Here is an 18,712-nt window from a genome sequence, read left to right on the forward strand (position 1 = left end):
TTGACCTTCATTTCGTAAGAGGAGTTGAGGAAAGGATCAAGGATGTCTTACTGCAGCTGTCCCAGGCCTTGGTGAGACCACACCTGGAGTGTTGTGTGAGGTTTTCTGCTCCCTAGCTAAGATAGGATATACTTACCGTGGCTGGGGGTGGTGTAGTGAAGGTTCACCAGAGCGATTCCTTGGGATGTCAGGACTGTTGAATGAGGAGGGATTGGATCAATAAGGCCTGTGTTCATTGGAGTGTAGAAGAATAAGTTGGTGGCGGGGGGGGGGGAAATCTCATTGAAACGTCTAAAATTCTGCTCGGGCTGAACATACTGATTGCATGGATGATGTTTCCCCTTGCTAGGAGTGAGACATTTAGAACAAGGTGCCACTGACTCAAGATACAGGGTAAGCGATTTAGGACTCAGATGAGAATTTTTTTTTTGTCTCAGGATGGTGGACCTGAATATTTAATATGTAAATACATTTACAAATAATAAAGGCATTAAGGGGTGTGGAAGAGAGTGAGAATTTGGCATTGAGATAGAAGATTAGCCATGATCATATTGAATGGTAGAAGAGGTTTGATGGGTCAAATGTCCAATCCTGTTCCTGTTTCAATGTGGGGCCTCCATCTTTATCATTTCCATAAACAACTTGGATGAAGGAACCAAAGATGTGCTTGTTAAATTGCTGCTAACACGTAGTAAGCAATGATGTTGTGAAAGTAAGTTGTGAAGAGGGTCTAAGGAAGTTACAAGGGATACTGACTGTTAAGTGAGTGGGCAAAAATTTCCAAAATGGAGTAGAATATTGAAAATGTGAAATTGTCTATTTGGGCAGCAAGTATAATAAAGTGCATTATCTGAATGATGAGAGATTGTAGAGCTCGACAGAAGGAGAAGAATTGGGTGTCCTGGTGCACAAGTTGCGAAAGATTGCATTGCAGGTAAAGTAAGAGGTTAGGAAAACTAATAGAATGTTATGATTTGGAGATGCCAGTGTTGGACTGGAGTGCACAAAGTTAAAAATCACACGACACCAGGTTATAGTCCAACGGGTTTAATTGGAAGCACTAGCTTTCGGAGCGCCGCTCCTTCATCAGGTGGTTGTGGACGACACAATTGTCAGACACAGAATTTAGAGCAAAAATTTACAGTGTGATGTAACTGAAATTATACATTGAATAATACCTTAATTGTTTGTTGAGGCTTTCATCTGTTAGAATACTTTGATAGTTTCACTTCTTTCACGTGTAAATCACAAAACTTTTTTTTTAAAAGTTGCATTCTCTGGTTAACTGTAACAATGGGTGTTAGCTAGGCAATATGTTGAAGGTGTTAGCCCCTGTGTTCTCTGTCTTTGCCATACTGTTTAGACTGATTGTAAACTAAAAAGTGAGATAACAGAGTTTTACATTAATTCATGCAGTCTTTGAGCAAAGTACAATGTAACTCTGCGAGGCCAAATTCACCCCACAAACGTATATGTATATGTGTGCATGTGGATCTTTGTGTGTGTGTGTGTGTCTGTCTGTCTGGGTTGGGGGTTGAGAGTGAGAGTCTATATGTGTGTGTATGTGAGTGTCGAGTGTCTTAAGTCTGTGAGGGGGGTGCATGTGTGAGTGTGTGTGTGTGTCTGAGGTGGGGGGGTTGTGAGTGTCTGAGAGAGTGTATATGTGTGTGCATGAGTGTAGAGTGGTCTAAGTCTCTGAGAGGATGCGTGTGTGTGTGGGAGTGTGTGAGTGTCTGCGTGCGTGTCTGTGTACATGTGTGTCTGTGTGTGTATGTAGGTGTGTGTGTGATATGAACCCAAGATCCCGGTTGAGGCCCTCCCTATGGATACAGACACACACACTCCGACATGCACCCCCTCACAGACCTAAGACACTCTACACTCCCATACAAACACATATACACTCTCTGTCTCTCACTCACAACCCCCCAACCCAGACAGACAGACAGACACATGCACACATATACATATACGTTTGTGGGGTGAATTTGGGCTTGCAGAGTTACATTGTACTTTGCTCAAAGACTGCATGAATTAATGTAAAACTCTGTTATCTCCCTTTTTAGTTTACAACAGTCTAAACATTATGGCAAAGTTAAAAATCACACAACACCAGGTTATAGTCCAACAGGTTTAATTGGAAGCACACTAGCTTTCGGAGCGATGCTCCTTAAACCTGTTGGACTATAACCTGGTGTTGTGTGATTTTTAACTTTGTACACCCCAGTCCAACACCGGCATCTCCAAATCATTATGGCAAAGACAGAGAACACAGGGGGCGAACACCTTCAACATATTGTCTAGCTAATACCCATTGTTATAGTTAACTGGAGAATGCAACTTTTAAAGAAAAGGTTTTGTGATTTACAGGTGAAAGAAGTGAAACTATCAAAGTATTCTAACAGATGAAAGCCTCAACAACAGTTAAGGTATTATTCAATGTATAATTTCAGTTACATCACACTGTAAATTTTTGCTATAAATTCTGTGTGTTAGGATTGAGCCCTCCACTACCACCTGATGAAGAAGCGGCACTCCGAAAGCTAGTGTGCTTCTAATTAAACCTGATTTGGAGATGCCGGTGTTGGAACTAGGGTGTACAAAGTTAAAAATCACACAACATTAGGTTATAGTCCAACAGGTTTAATTGGAAGCACACTAGTTTTTGGAGCGACGCTCCTTCATCAGGTGATAGTGGAGGGCTCGATCGTAACACAGAATTTATAGCAAACATTTGCAGTGTGATATAACTGAAATTATACATTGAAGAATTGATTGTCTGTTAAGCCTTTCATCTGTTAGAATACAGTGATAGTTTCACTTCTTTCATGTGTAAATCACAAAACCTTTTTTTTAAAGTTGCATTCTCAGGTTAGCTGTTAACAATGGTGATAGCTAGACAATATGTTGAAGGTGTTAGCCCCCTGTGTTCTCTGTCTATGACCTGATGTTTAGATTGATTCTAATCTAAAAAGTGAGATAACAGAGTTTTACATAAATTCATGCAGTTTTTGAGCTCAGAGTTCTACATGAATGTATGCAGTTTTTGAGCAAAGTGCAATGTAACTCTGCCAGTACAAATTCACCCCACAAAATATGTGTGTGCATGTGGGTCTTTGTCTGTCTGTGTGTCTGTCTGTCTGTCTGGGGTGGGGGTTGCGAGTGTGAGAAAGTGTGCGTGTGTAGTGAGTGCAGAGTGTCTTAAGTCTGTGAGGGGGTGCATGTGTGGGTGTCTATAAGGGTGTGTGTGGGTGTCTGTGTGTGCGTCTGTGTGTACCTGTGTCCGTGTGTATGTGTGTGTTTGTGTAGGAATATGTGTGTGTGTGTGTGTAGTGCAATGGTGATCACCTGTAATGTGACATGAACCCAAGGTCCCGGTTGAGGCCCTCCCTATGGGTACCAATTAAACCTGTTGGACAATAACCTGGTGTTGTGTGATTTTTAATAGAATGTTAGCATTTATTGCGAGGGGCATTGAATACAATTGGTGGGATGACTGAGCAGTGTTGTTCTTATTTAAGGAACAATGTGAATGCTTTGGAAGCATTTCAGAGAAGGTTTACAAGACTAATACCCATGCTGGGGATGCAGGGCTATTTGTTGTCAGCTAATATGGTCTGAAGTAATTTCTGCATTCTAATGGTATCAGGGAATGGGTGATGAGTATAGATATTTTGAATGAACCTAACCAAATATGATATGACATACCTTTGGAGCAGGTGGGACATTACTGCTGCATTTGGTGATGGATATATTAATTAAGATTTAATTAGGTTTGAATTGGTTGCATATATATTGGAAACTAAATGTGCTCTGGTGGTGTAGTTGTAGTGCCAGGAGGCCTGAGTTCAAGTCCCATCTGCTCCAGAAGTATGTAATAACATCTGAACAGGATAATTAGAAAATATCTGTAAATGGGGAACTAATCATCAGTGGGGATGAGAAAATTTGCATCTAGCCAGAGTTGTTAGACATGTATATATTCTAGCAGGTGGAAATATTCCATTCCATTCCATACATGTCCTTGTTGATGATGGACAGAGTTTGGGGACTTCAGGTTTCAACCTTGTGTCTCTTTTTATTAAGAGAGCAATATGGGGCTATGGCGACTTTAATTATTTCATTATACATTGCTAATCATTCAGTGATGAGCGAAGCTTTTTGAATTTAGCTGCAATCTATTCCCATCTCTTGTATATTAATTTTGTAACATCTACAATATATTATACACTTAACCTTGACTGCTTTGTAAAAGTCGTTCTGATATTGAAAATGTTGAGAGCTCAGTATATTACCAACAGTCTGCAAAGATGCCCTTCTAGTTCATCTACGTACTGGCAAGTGGAGAGAAATCCTGCTTAATGCTTACACCACTGACTTTGGGGAATGTTAATCAAGGATATTAACTCCTCCTGAGTGAGGAAAAATCTCTCTCCTGATCTTTTGACTCTTGAAACTTTTGCCAGCTAGTTTGCAAACCACGTAAAGTGCAAGGACACTCTTTAGTTAAATGTTTCTAAATCAACACATTCCAGCATGTTATGACACGCCTCTGGAGCACAGATCAGCTTTGAAGTGGGGTCCTCTGTCTCAGACATGGGGACGCTACCATTATACCACGAGAACCCACTCTTTAGTTAAATTTGAGATGTGCCATTTCTCTTCTTAATGAGGTGTAATAAACACAGATGGAGATTGCCTTTTGTGTTTACTGCATTCTTTACAAACCTGTACTATCCTTCTCGGGTTTTCATTTGAGTTCTCTACATTGTTATCTGTAGATATTTAAGGTGATAGTGAAGGTAAGTAGAGATAACAGGATCAAGGTTATAGAAGGGTGCTTCTGCCTGTTTTGTTTCTGAGCAAAATGATTATTCAAGCCTGGTTGCAAAACACAATTTAAGCTGATTTCTAAGTTCATCACTGATGGAATGCTGCACTGAAGACCGCATCGTCTTCCAGATGAGACGGTAGACTGAGATTCAATCAACCCTTTCTGGTGAAAATGAGAATCTGTAGCAGTCTTGTTAAGTGTGGAAATGTGGTGGTCAGTTTCTGCATAATCATTAACGAGACTGAAGACCAGATTTTATTTGGTGGTATTGAGAGGCGGACAATTAATTGAGTGAAACCAAGAGATCTGCAGTCCCTTTGCTTACAGGGCAGGAATCAATACTTGAGATATGAATAGAATATTTCTGTCAATACAGAAGAGCTTGACCATGCTCTGATGTGAGGTCCTCAACAGACCTGATTAATGGGCTTTGGATGTAATCACATTTAAATGCATTTTGTACCTTTTTAATGTAGGAAACACCACCTGATCAAAAACCAAGGTTCTTTTTCCTTTTTTTTTGGGAGGGTCTGATACTTTGGCAGTAATGCCCAGGGCAGTTTCAGTCAAACGTCGAGCCACATTTTCACAGCTAAGAATCATGTCCTCCTTTGTGGTAGATTGCTTTAAGCACTTTTCCTGTAAGAGTGTTTTTTGGGTAATGTGCTCACGTCTGTGGTTTTGATTTCCCTTGCAGAACAGCAGCAGCAGGGCGTGACTCGGTACAGGTTCCGGAAGAGGGACAAGGTGATGTTTTATGGAAGAAAAATCATGAGAAAGGTAATTTAGCCATGGGTCCAAATCTGTCCAACAGTTTGTGTAATTACTTCATTTCCTACCATTTACATGCGTGTTACATGTGGTCTGTTCTTCTATGACTCAGTCAGTAATATTGTTTCATTTCTCAGCCTGAATAGCTGGAACAATTGCTTGAATTTATACCTTGAATTATTTGAATTAGTGATGGTGGGTGTTTGTGGGGTGTGCTGGGGAAATTGGTGGCAATGTGAGCCTGTACTCATGATCACATGGTCTTGTTTAGGTTGGATCATAGAATCCCTACAGTGTGGAAGCACGCCATTGAGTCCATACTGACCCTCAGAGAAGAGCTTCCCACCCAGATCGTACCCTATAACCACGTATTTCCCATGGCTAATGCATAGCCTGCACATCTCTGGACACTATGGGCAATTTAGCATGCCAAACCACCTAATCTGCACATCTTCGGACTTTGGGAGGAAACCCTTACAGACATGTGGAGAATGTACAAGCTCCATACAAACAGTCACCTGAAGGTGGAATTGAACCCAGAACCCTAGAGCTGTGAGGCACCAGTGCTAACTGCTGTGGCACTGTGCTGCCCTTTTGTTATGTGCATGGCTGAAGCTTGGTCCTGCTGATTTTGACATATCTATTTTGGTTTTGACAATTGCTTGTTGCCATGGTGTGATTTTTGTTTTACAATTATTGGCACAATTTGTTTGTTTTTTCTTCCCTCTGAGTTAATTTTGTGTACAACTCAGTTTAACGGAATGAGAGCTACTCTCTTATCTCCTCTCCCTCCTTCTGAGAGAAGCCCTAAGTGAAATGAATGGAACCCAAGCTTTCAGTGAGAATGGGTCCACAAACCAAAACTCCCTGTCCAAATTCTATGCTGTTTGCTGGCTTGTCTTGGACGGTATAGAAATTGAATCGTGTCATTTTGGTTGCAGCAGGAATCAGTTCTTTAAGACAGGCACAAAAAGAAAAATATGTTCTTAATCAGATTACACAGTATCTCCTGGGCATATTTGGATAAATGGGAAGAACTGTGTTCTACAATATTGGTGTCCTTCTGTTTTTCGTAAGTATGGCATTAAAAAGGGGATCTCTTGGTACTGCCTCAGAAACACCAGAAGGTGGTGCTTGTTCCTTACAAATGAACACTTTAAATTTAGATTATTTTAGGTTTGAATACTTCAGTATTAGTCTTGTCAAGTTTATTTTCAGCGATAGCTCCAGAATTTTGGGAACCAGTTCATTGAGATTTTGAAAGGAATTGGGAGTTAGCTTGTTGGGCTCCCCTTTCTTCTCCATCTTTTTATGCTGTTTTGTGTTGGTTTTTTATTATTGTTGTTGTTTGATCCCAGAAGTAACAAGCATCCCTTTCTCCTTTACCCATCTTCATATTCTTTCTCTTTTGATCTGTCCATCTTTGCTTACAATGATTCGCTTGTACGGCTGTAAACAAATTAAGTAAGAACACTTAAAACAGGGTACAGGATGATCTTGCAGCTATTTAACCTGTACTACTTTAAAACCTAGGTGAAACTATCTACCTCATCGCTGGTTGGGAACAATGTGCCTCGTCAGAGGTTGAGGAAGAGGCAGAAGGTACTGAACCTGGCTAGAAGGTACACCCTGTACAAATTGCTTTAGTCTAATTATAATTAATCCCTAATGAAGGGGAGGGATAGAGAGAAATGGCAGACTCTGCCATGATACTTGTTCAGATCTCTTGTATTTCATTCGTTATGCTCTGGATGGATATTCTGTACCAGCTCGAATAGTTATTGTGACTCTTTTTTCAATTAAGTACTGCGTTTGTTTATTAAATATATTTACATTTTAAGATATGTCATTGAAAGGCCATTGTTCTCCCCTCAAGTACCAAATGGTTTTCACTGTGATTTAGTTACGACAGCAACAGCATTGATATACAGGGAGAGGTTGCTATTAAGAGACCCTGGAGTCGTAGTTCCCAAATCTTTATTTTAGAGAGACATCTTGTTTATTGGCTAGGCTAGAACTAATAATATACCCTTGGGCACATAATATAAAATGACCACACATACAGTACTGAAGATGTGTTGTTCTTTGGGTGAGGCATTTTAACAAGGCTCCCTCTGGATGTGTGCGATTTTGAGGATGTGCAGATGAGTTCTCTCCTAAGTCCTGGTCAACATTTCTCCATCATTGAACCACATTATCTGCTTATTGGCATGTTTATGTTTGTTGTGAGCTGTGTGTAGATTAGTTGCTATGTTTTCTATATTACAGCAGGACTGGACTTCAAATGTTCTTAATTTTTTATGCCCCCATATGTATACCTTCCTTATGTGTAGCCTGTCAAAGCAAGGAATAAATTTAGCAGAGTATTTTACAAGATTAATAATTTGGTGTTGATTTAATCCAATAGACAGTGAGCATAAATCTTAGATGATTAATGTCATATGGCCCTGGATGTATATCAAATTGTAAGTGCTTTTATTGTATTGCCTTTGAGTTCTGCTGGCTTGAGTCACAATTCATCCAAATTACCGTTTCCAACCTGGTGTTTTGTACAGTTGCTCACTTTGATAGGATGAGCAGGTGACTTATCCTTGAATTTGTGCAAAATCTCTGCAGCTCGAGTTTTAAAACTCTACCCCAGTATGAATAGTGACATAGTTCTTCCTCGCTCTGCTCTGACATTTTGCTGAAAATGTGTTGCTGGAAAAGCGCAGCAGGTCAGGCAGCATCCAAGGAGCAGGAGAATCGACGTTTCGAGCATGAGCCCTTCTTCAGGAATGAGGAAAGTGTGTCCAGCAGGCTAAGATAAAAGGTAGGGAGGAGGGACTTAGGAGGGGCGTTGGAAATGCGATAGGTGGAAGGAGGTCAAGATGAGGGTGATAGGCTGGAGTGGGGGTGGGGGCGGAGAGGTCAGGAAGAAGATTGCAGGTTAGGAAGGCGGTCTTGGAGTTGAATGTCACTTGATTGCAATCAGTTGTTATTACGTGGCCAGCAGAAAAGTGCAAAACATTTGCACTCAAAGTAATGGTTTGTTTTAGTAGATGCTACAAAATATTTGAAGGGGAGATGGTAGCTTAGAGGTAGTGTCACTGCCTATGGGTATACAGATTCAAATCCCGCACAGCAGTTGATGATTTTTGATTTCAATCAATAAATCTACAGTACAAAATCAGTCTCAATAATGGTAATCATGATGGCCATGATCGTGCTGAATGCCCACCTGATTTACCAATGTTGTTCAGATGTGTAAATCTGCCATCTGCAGCTGGTTTGGCCTACATGTGACCCCAGACCCACATTAGTGTGGTTGATTTTGACTGCCTTCTCAAATACCATATGTAGCAATCTACTAGGTTCAAGGGAAATGTGAGCTGGACAGCAAATACTGGCCTTTCCAGCCAACTTCGAAACCCATGATGAATTAAAAGAAGTATTTGATATCACTTACTTTTTGTGGTTATTGTCATTGCCAGCAACAGCTATAAATGCATCACACACTCTTGTCCTCAGCATGCCCACACTCTTTACATTTATTCCCTCCCCATCCTATTTCTTCTACCCTCCCATGCCACTCATCCTGCTCTTAGTATCTCATCATCAAATTAGATCCCTTATGGAAACAAGCTCTCTAGCCAGGGTTATCATAAACCAATGCATTCAATGGCTATAAAATCATATGCAAACATTTGCCAGTTGTACAGTAATAAATTTTGCCTTTCTAAATTTTGGTCATTCCTGGAGAAATGGGTGACAGGTCAGTGGCTGTTGGTATCAAACTGGTTATGTGAATAGTGGGAATAATTTAATGTTGCATTCTAAAATTGCTTTGAAGCATTTCTGTGCACTATGGGTGATTGCACTGATGTTAAATTAGGTCTGGAGATCATTAACCCCCAGACACTAAATATGTCTCTGCCTTTTTCATTCTTTAGTAGCTGCAGCATCTGCTAACCTTTGGCAGCCACAGTGCATCATGTGCTCCTGTACTCATTAGAGTTTAGAAAGATGAGAGGAGACCTCATTGAAGCATACAAGACTTTTAGAGGGCAGATGCAGAAAGGTTGATTCCCCTTGAGGGACAATCAGGACCAGAGGTCATATCTTGCAATAAAAGGGTTGCATATTCAACACAGATGGGAAAGGAACTTTGTTTTGCAGATAGTGAATCTGTGGAATTCTTTGCCGCAGAAGGCAGTTGAGGCTGGGTCATCAAATATATATAAGACTGAGGCAGGCAAATTTCTAATCCGCAATAAGGCAGAAAAGTAGTGTTGAGGGTCATCAAATCAGCCATGAATAATTGAGTAGCGGAGCAGACATGATCACCTCTTGCTTCTATGTTTAATGAGTCTTGGTACCTCTATGCATTAGATCAGAGAGGTCCAGGAGATAGTTAATGTTGGATATAAGTTGCAGATTTTCAGCTGATCATTAATTCTGTGCAGGATAGTACTGACAATGCTTGAACTTAGAGTTGTGAAGTTTGACTGCTAATGTGAATGTGGTCTTCTTGAATTCACAGATATTGTAATGTTGATGTTTCTGGCAGGAATGGGAGTACTTGCTCAGGAACTACTTAGTCATTGATGACCCTTGTCAATCAGAAGTGTCTTCGGTGCTTTTTCGTCTTTATTTTAAATATTTTGGGGAATAGGATTTTGTTGCTATTGTATAATCATCTCAAAATGCACTGCTTTAGATGTGAAGCCTTAAAAGAAGATAGTGAACAGATGGTACAATTTGCTAGAAATAGTTACCCACAGGGATTATCATTGAGGGTGGGTGTCTTGAGAATTTACTAAGAATAGGTGCGCTTGCTAACAGATGAGCTGTTTGGTGTAGTGCTGATGGAGACATGTATTCAATTATTTTCAATGATTCATGTTACTTTCAAAGTATCTCAACATTTATAAAATGCATTGTTAATTTGTTTTACTGATGTCTTGCAGAATACTCCGACTCAAGAAGGAGCCACCAACCTTGCAGCCAAAGGAACCGCCCTCTTCACTTCTGGAGGCTGACCTGACCGAATTTGATGTCAAAAATTCCCACTTGCCATCTGAGGTTCTTTATATGCTCAAGAATGTTAGGTAAGCATCCAAGTAGGTAATGCCACTTTCCCAGTATACAGAAGAACCTTGATTATCCAGCATTCGATTAACTGAATTTCAGATGATCCAAACAAGATCGGAAGGTCCTGATGCGTGGCTAACTATGTTATCCGGCATTTGATTTACCAAACAAAATACTCCCCGCCCATGTCCTTCGGATAATCAAGGTTCCTCTGTAATTGATGTTGCTGCAATGCAAATTTGATGTTCCTTAGAGGGCATTTGTACTTATTTCAGGATTGTTTAATATACCAGTAAACTTTTTGAGTAATGTTCTGAATCCAACAACTTGTCTCCATTACTTTGAGTACTGGTGACAGCCATATCTTCCATCTCAGTGGACCTGATGCTAAACATATCACCAATAATTAAAGTCAACAGAATGTTGAATCATATTAAATAATGTTTGCTATGGCCCAGTGGTAGCCTCCCATCTAAAGTTTGTGGGTTCAAGTCCCACTCCAGACACATAGTCTACGATTAACAGTGGATTATTCAAGAAACACTGTACTGGAGATGATACTGTTTAGACAAGTTACTAAACTGAGGTGGTTTTTGCAGTCCAAGGTAGATCACAACAGTCATAGGATATTACAGTATGGAAATTGGCCTTTCAGCCTATCTTCTTCATGCTGGTCATCAAGCATCTATTTACTCCAGTTCCATTTCCTATCACTTGGCCTATAACCTTGTGTGCAATGGTGAGTCAAGTGTTCATCTAAATACTTAAATATTTTAATGGTTCCTGCCTCTATCCTGCTTTCAGGCAATGTGTTCCAGATAACCACCATCCTCTGGATGAAAACATTTCTCCATAAATCCTCTCTAACTTCCTCTTTTTCCGCCCCCCCCCACTGGTTATTGATCCCTGTACTAAGGGGATTATTTTTTTCAATCCATCCTATTTATGTCCCTGATTTCCCTCCTCCACCTTCTGATCAAAGCAACCCCAGCCCTTCTAGTCCATTTTCATAGTTGAAATACTCCAGCCCAAACAACATCGTGCTAAATCTCCTCTGCACCCTCTCCAGTGCAATTGCATCCTTCCGAGATCCCAATTTACCAGTTTTAAGAACAGGGGAGAACTCCATGATGCCCTTCCTAAAATTTATCTTTTCTTAGCAGCATTATTAAAAATAATGACCTGGTCATTAATGATGTGGTGGAATCTTGCTGTGTGTTGACTGTGACATACTTTGAATGTCCTGAGGTCCTACAATGTCAGTCTTCCTTTTTAAATCTGAATACAAGATTGCAGTGGTCATGATTAAACTTTACAGTGTTCTGAATTGACTCAGAGGAGCCATGAAACTGCTTTCTGAAGTTAGACAGTTGATTAAGCATGAACTGGTGTAGTGGTGAATGAATAATGGGAGATGGACCTATAGAGAGGGAATGCAGACAGAGTAACAGCAAAGCAGGAGTTTAGGACGATAAGAGGAAATAAGAGGGAGGGTGAGAATAGATACAGAACGGGAGGTTAAAATTAAAATGATGCTTATAGCACACACTAATGCTTTCTATGACAATGTATCTATCTTCATCTCTCTCTTTCTCTGTACCTAAGTGATTTCTTAGCTGAATTGGCTATATGTTATTGTAGGCTAATGACTAAAATAATTTCAATACTGACAGTTATGAGTTAGTTATTTCAAAATAAATGTGCATAAACAACTTTGTAAGACTATTGGGAAGCTATGACTCAGGCTTTAAGCTGCATTATCATTTTATTGGGCAAGTTATCTGTCCTCTCAATAAACAATCTTTAAATATAGTAAATATTGTAAAATACTGGCAAAATCAGCCTTAGTTCACTGACTTGATGAGGACCGTAGTAATCTGATGACAGCACAAACCCTATACCTGAGATTTAAATTAGGGGCATTATCACTGCTTGGCAGTGTAAACAACAATAACTTACATTTGTATTGCACCTTTCATAACATTTTCCAAGGTGATTTGTAGAGCTGTTCACAAAGAAACTGAGTGCGAGAAACACTTGAGAGGCACAATGGCTTAGTGGTTAGCACTGCTGCCTCAGAGCACAGCGACCTGGGTTCAATTCCACCTTGGGATGACTATCTGTTTGGTGTTTGTACAATCTCCCAGGGTCTGTGTGGGTTCGCTCTGGGTGCTCCGGTTTCCTCCCACAGTGCAAAGTTGTGCAGGTCAGGTGGATTGACCATGCTAAATTGGGTATAGTGTTTAGGGAATGTATGGGATGGGTGGATTGGGCATGGAAAATGCAGGGTTACAGAGATGAGGGAGCAGACTGGATGGGGTAGCAGACTAGATGGGATGCCCTTCAGAGGGTCAGTGCAGACTCGATGGGCCAAATGGCCTGCTTCCCCTTTGAGTTTCTTTGTGATCAAATCTTAGTCAAAGTTGTGTAATCAAGTTATGCTCTTAAGAGCAAAAGGCAGTAATGTATTGCAAAGGAATTCTGGAGTTTGGACCTAGTGGGTTGAAGGCACAAATGATTAATAAGTTCATAAGTTAGAGTAAAGTTAATTGATTTGAGATTTTTGAATGGAAAATTACAGCTAGATCATTTAGAAGTGATGCCACTCCTTTTGTGTGTGGAAATATATGCTATCTTGATAACTTTGGCTAGACATTAGTGAAGATTGTTTTCACCTTATGCTTTCATGTTAAATATGGGATCTGAACTTGTGGACGTTTTTAAAAATTTGGGTCTTGTACTTTGGCACAGGATCAGGGATCCTCGGATGGTCCAAGCATGACCCAGTGCAATTTTAAGCCGGGCAGTCTGAAAGAATCAACCAATCTTGAAATAGCTAATCTCAATCATTAAGGAGTCGGATAGGAGTGCTGTAATTTGCCTCGTTGCCAATCTTGTGAGGAAACAAAAGCAGCTCAGGTTCTTACTGTCGAATCCAACTGGAAATTGAGGATTGGAGCAGATGCGACTAAAAGTCATAAAATAATCCCCCTCTGATCACTGACTTGGCCAATGCACAAGAAATTACAATTTGGCAACAGTATTCGGGCGGCACGGTGGCACAGTGGTTAGCACTGCTGCCTCATCGCGCCAGAGACCCGGGTTCAATTCCTGCCTCAGGAATGTCTGTGTGGAGTTTGCAAATTCTCCCCGTGTCTGCGTGGTTTTCCTCCGGGTGCTCCGGTTTCCACCCATAATCCAAAATATGTGCAGGTTAGGTGAATTGGCCACGCTAAATTGCCCCTAGTGTTAGGTGAAGGGGTAAATGGATGGGTGGGTTGCTCTTCGGAGGATTGGTGTGGACTTGTTGGGCCGAAGGGCCTGTTTCCACACTGTAAGTAATCGAATCCAATCTAATCTATTCTCTGAAGCATTCGAGGTCCAAAATCTGAGGGCTTTACTCCCAAAGGGATGGATCTGGCTGCGATGCTCTTTGAGTGTCGGTGTAGACCCAGTAGGACAAAAGGCCTGCTTCCACACTGTCTGGATTCTATGATTCAAAGAGCATGGAACGTGCCGGGAGGTAGTGGAAGAAGTGAATGTTTTAACATGAGGTGCTAATCAAGTGGAATGCTTTGCCATGGATGCTGTTGGAGCTGCACGCATCTAAGCAAATAGGGACTGTTCCACCGCACTCATGTTTTACATCTTGAGGATGGCGAGCAGACTTTGGCGCATCAGACAGTGAGTTGCTAGCTGCAGCATTCCTAACCTCTGACCTGTACTTACAGCCGGGATTATTTAAATGGACAGTCTAATTCAGTTTCTGGTCAGTGCTAACCCCAAGATGTTAATAGTTATTCTCCTTGGTAGAAAAAGCCGGAAGTCAGAATATTTCTTTTATCCTTCATGCTGAGAGATCGGGAATTACAGGTTTCCAAAGGACTCTTGGGCATCTTTGTCGATGAATCATTAAGCGCTAGCATGCAGTTAGGAAAGTGAATGGTATTTTGGCATTCGTTGCAAGGAGATTTGAGTACAGAATTGAAGAAATCTTGCTGAGGTTTTATACAGCCTCGGTGAGACATCAAGTGGAGTATTGCATATATTTTTGGGTTCCTTATCTAAGGAGGAATGCACCATAGAGGGATTTCAAAGGATGTTTACCAGATTACCTAGGTTGGTGGGATTGTCTTACGTGGAGAGATTGAGGAAATTGTGTCAGTATTCTCTAGAATTTTGAAGAATTGAGAGCTGATCTAATTGCAACTTTGAAAATTCTTGGTTTGGGACAAGATAGGTATTAGACTGGACGTTTCTGTGGCTGGTGATACTAGCACCAGGAACAAAGACACCGAATATAAGTGGAGCTATTAAGTTTGGAATAAAGATTAATTCAGGAAATGGTGAACCTTTGGCGTTTTCTGCCTAGAGGACCATGCAAGTTCAAGACAGAAATCAATAGGTCTCTGGAGACTAAGACATTAGGGAATAATGAGCAATTGTGGGCAAATGGCATTGAAGAGATCATCAGCCATGATCTAGAAGGCAGGCTAGGCTCAATGGGCTGAATGGCCTAACCCTATTCCTATGTTCCTACATCCTGTGTTTTAAATTGAGATTAGGGAAGAAATTTAGGGATGTGGTGAGAGACAATTTGAGTCCTGTGTAGATAGCATTAAAGTTGCCCCCTGGTTCTGTACGTTCACGGTATTGTGACTGCTGAATTACTCTGTGATATGCAGCACATATGCATTGAGAGTCAAATTGAGAAAGATTTTATCCACTGTTCAACAAAGGCAGTGACCCTCACTCGGGTGTAGTTTTGTAGATGTTGGCAGCATTTGGTAGCATATTGTTGGGCAAGGGTTTGAGATAGGGTGAGTTTACTTCACTACTGGGGGTAGATGTCACCGTAAAGGTGGACTTTGTTCCCACTAGATTTTAACATGACCCTCTCCAGTAAGAGTGATAAAATGGTCAGTAGCTGGTCCTGGCTGGTTATCAAAACATATATTTATATTCCTATTCCTTCAACTCAACTAAAGGGCTTATCCCACTGACATTTGTAAGGTGTTCTGTAGCTGACCTGGCACAGAGCAGTGGACTTGATGCACACCAAGGAATTAGTGTTGTTTTCTAGCAGTTTGTTTTTATTGTAGTGATATTCCAAGATACAGAGGAACCTCGATTATCGGATTTATGGCAAGATTGCAAGGTCCCGATGCTTGGCTAAACTATGTTTTCCAGCATTTGATTATTCTGAATTCGATTAACCGAACAAAATACTGCCTGCCCGTGTCCTTTGGATAATCGAGGTTCCTCTGTATTCCAAAACTGGCTTTCGGAGGCTTGCAAGAGCAACCTGATATGAAACACTATTAAGTTCTTTCATTTTATGCTTCCATTTCATGGTATGGTTCACATCAGCTGTGTTAGGATATTGAATGAAGCCCCTTACAAAGGGGAATCAGAACTGGTCATACACATGCCTGTGGTTCTGCCATTAATCTGTAAAAAGGGTCAGTGAGAGTGCAGTGTTAAAAAGAAAATCGGATGTAATTTTGCCCTTTTACAAATGCAGTAGACTTGATGTGGCATCTTCAGCAGCTTCTATTATTTGTATTGCAGTGCAACATGTGTCATTCTTTATCCTTGCAGGGTGCTGGGACACTTTGAGAAACCGCTATTTCTGGAACTCTGTAAACACATGATCTTTGTACAAGTCCATGAAGGGGAATACGTCTTCCGTCCAGGGGAGATTGATGACAGCATCCATGTAGTACAGGATGGGAAACTGGAACTCTGCATCAATGAGAATGTAAGAGTGTGCAGACCTTTTGTGTCTAAGAACCATTTAGGAGTATTTTATTTTGGTCCTGTTAATTAGTGACATGTTCTGGTTCAGGTCAAAAATTAAGCCATTGGAGCCACTGACTTTAATAAGCTCACTTTTCTCGCTTTTAATAGTTATGTTAAAGTAGCAGAGTCTAATCACATTGGAGTTGTTGTCTTTGAGGAGTTACACTGTTTGATGTGTGTGATGAAGCTGGGTTGATATTCTGAGCAGGAGTCATTACTCATAGAGCTTCATCTATGATAGAGGAATGAATCACATTGTCAGCCCAGTAAATCCTCCCAGTCAGTGATCTTTGTTACTGTCTATAACTCTGACAGATATCCCTGCTATGGATTACCCTGCCTGGGTTAATCAGCTCCCTAACGGTGTAGAGCTTGGTTGTTCTTCCAATTCTGAAAAAATAGTCAACAGCTAAAATTGTTGATCAGCACTACTGATATAAGACTAGCCTCCACATTCTGCTCTTCCCAGACAGTGTCCTCTGCTACTAACTGTAATGATAATAGTCATCTCACCACCCCCACAATATCACACAGTAATCCCTCCCCACAGCATATTGTGATACTGACTATATTTCTCCTGATAGTTATCCAATTCTCTCAAACTACCCAGCTCATTAACTCCTCTAAACCAATCTAACCATTGCCCATTGAGATTCAATGGTGTTGCCATCACTGATCACCCACTATCAATATCCTAGGGGTTATCATTGATCAGAAACTCAACTGGACTTACCACAAATGCAGTAGCTACTAGGACAGGCTAGAAATACTGCAGTGAGTAACTCCCCTCCGGACTGTCCAAAGCCTGTCCACCATCTACAAGGCACAAGTCAGGAGTGTAAATTGCTTGGATGATTGCAGTCTCAACAACACTCAAAGCTTGAACCATCCAGGAGAAAGCAACATGCTTGATTGACACCAAATCCATAAGAATGCACTCCCACCACCAGCGATGCTCAGCAGCAACAAGATGCACTACAGAAATTCATCAAAGATCCTCAGATAGCACTTTCCAAACCCACAACCACTTTCATCTAGAAGGATAAAGGTAGCAGGTATTTGGGAGCTTTCAAGTTCCTTTCCAAGCCACTCACCATCCTGACTTGGAAATGTATTGCCATTCCTTCACTGCCGCTGGGCCAAAATCCCAGAATTCCCTCACTAATGGCATTGTGGGTAAACCCACAGCAGGTGGAATGCAGCAGTTCAAGAAGGCAGCTCACCACCACATTTTCAAGGGCAACTAGTGACAGGCAATAAATACTACCCAGTCAGTGACACCCATGGCCCACAAAATGAATAACTAAAAAACAACCCAGGTCTCTGTTGTTGGCAATCCATTATTAGCTACTTAGGAATAGCCTGGGATGAAATCCAAATCGCTTCTTGCCTGCGAACTTGCAGTTCATAGTGTCTAACCAAAGAAATGATGGGCAACAGAGATATCTTGAAATAAATGACTCTCCCTGGCATTGGATACACATTGAGAAACTAGACCCATTGGATAACTAAGTCTTATAGATGCATTTTGTTGAGCATGGGTATTAACAGTTATGGGATCAAGGTGGGTGGATGAGGTTAGATTACTTGTTAGCCGGCTGATCTAATCGAATGTTGGTACAACGCTGAAACTTTATGCACCAATGACTTGCTCCAGTATGCCTCATTTAATAATGATACAATTTATATCAGTAGAACTGGGAGACACGTTCAAGTTGAGGAAGACCAATTTAACAAAAATATTAAGTTCTAGAACCTTCACAATTTGGAAACAGACCCTCCGAAGAGTATCTTGCCCAGACTCATTTCCCTTTCCTATTACCCTACATTTGCCCATGACTAATGCACCTAATCTATGCATCCCTGAACACTGGGCAATTTAGCATGGCCAGTTCACCTGACCTGCACATCTTTGATTGTGGGAGGAAACCGGAGCACCTGGAAAAAACCCATGCAGATACAGAGAAGATGTGCAAACTCCACACAGACAGTTACCCGAGGCTGGAATCTAACCTGTGTCCCTGGTGCTGTGAGGCAGCAGTGCCAACCACTGAACCACCGTGCTGCCCTCTTTTGCGAGCAAATGAGTTCTGCATGGAGATGTGATGTCTTTCTCTTTTTAGTTTATTGGTATACTGATCAACTGTGCCAGATAATCAAAAAATGCAGTTTGGGGTGGTTAGTAAGATCAATTGAAACACATTAATGACTTCAAGTAGTAAGTTGAATCAA

The 18,712-nt window shown here is 41.0% G+C and overlaps 1 protein-coding gene across 6 annotated transcripts in view; it reads left to right on the forward strand.

Moving 5' to 3' along the window:
- pnpla7b (patatin-like phospholipase domain containing 7b) overlaps positions 1-18,712 on the forward strand; it is a 345,798-nt gene that overhangs the window by 44,950 nt on the left and 282,136 nt on the right. For all 6 annotated transcript variants that reach the window (XM_043719904.1, XM_043719899.1, XM_043719901.1 and 3 more), the window contains exons 5-8: positions 5,532-5,614; positions 7,139-7,227; positions 10,555-10,695; positions 16,280-16,439. In XM_043719904.1, the coding sequence (XP_043575839.1) occupies positions 5,532-5,614; positions 7,139-7,227; positions 10,555-10,695; positions 16,280-16,439 (473 nt within the window). The remainder of the gene's footprint in view (positions 1-5,531; positions 5,615-7,138; positions 7,228-10,554; positions 10,696-16,279; positions 16,440-18,712) is intronic.

The sequence above is a fragment of the Chiloscyllium plagiosum genome, chromosome 30 (genome assembly GCF_004010195.1).
Source record: "Chiloscyllium plagiosum isolate BGI_BamShark_2017 chromosome 30, ASM401019v2, whole genome shotgun sequence".
Classification (NCBI taxonomy): Eukaryota; Metazoa; Chordata; class Chondrichthyes; order Orectolobiformes; family Hemiscylliidae; genus Chiloscyllium; species Chiloscyllium plagiosum.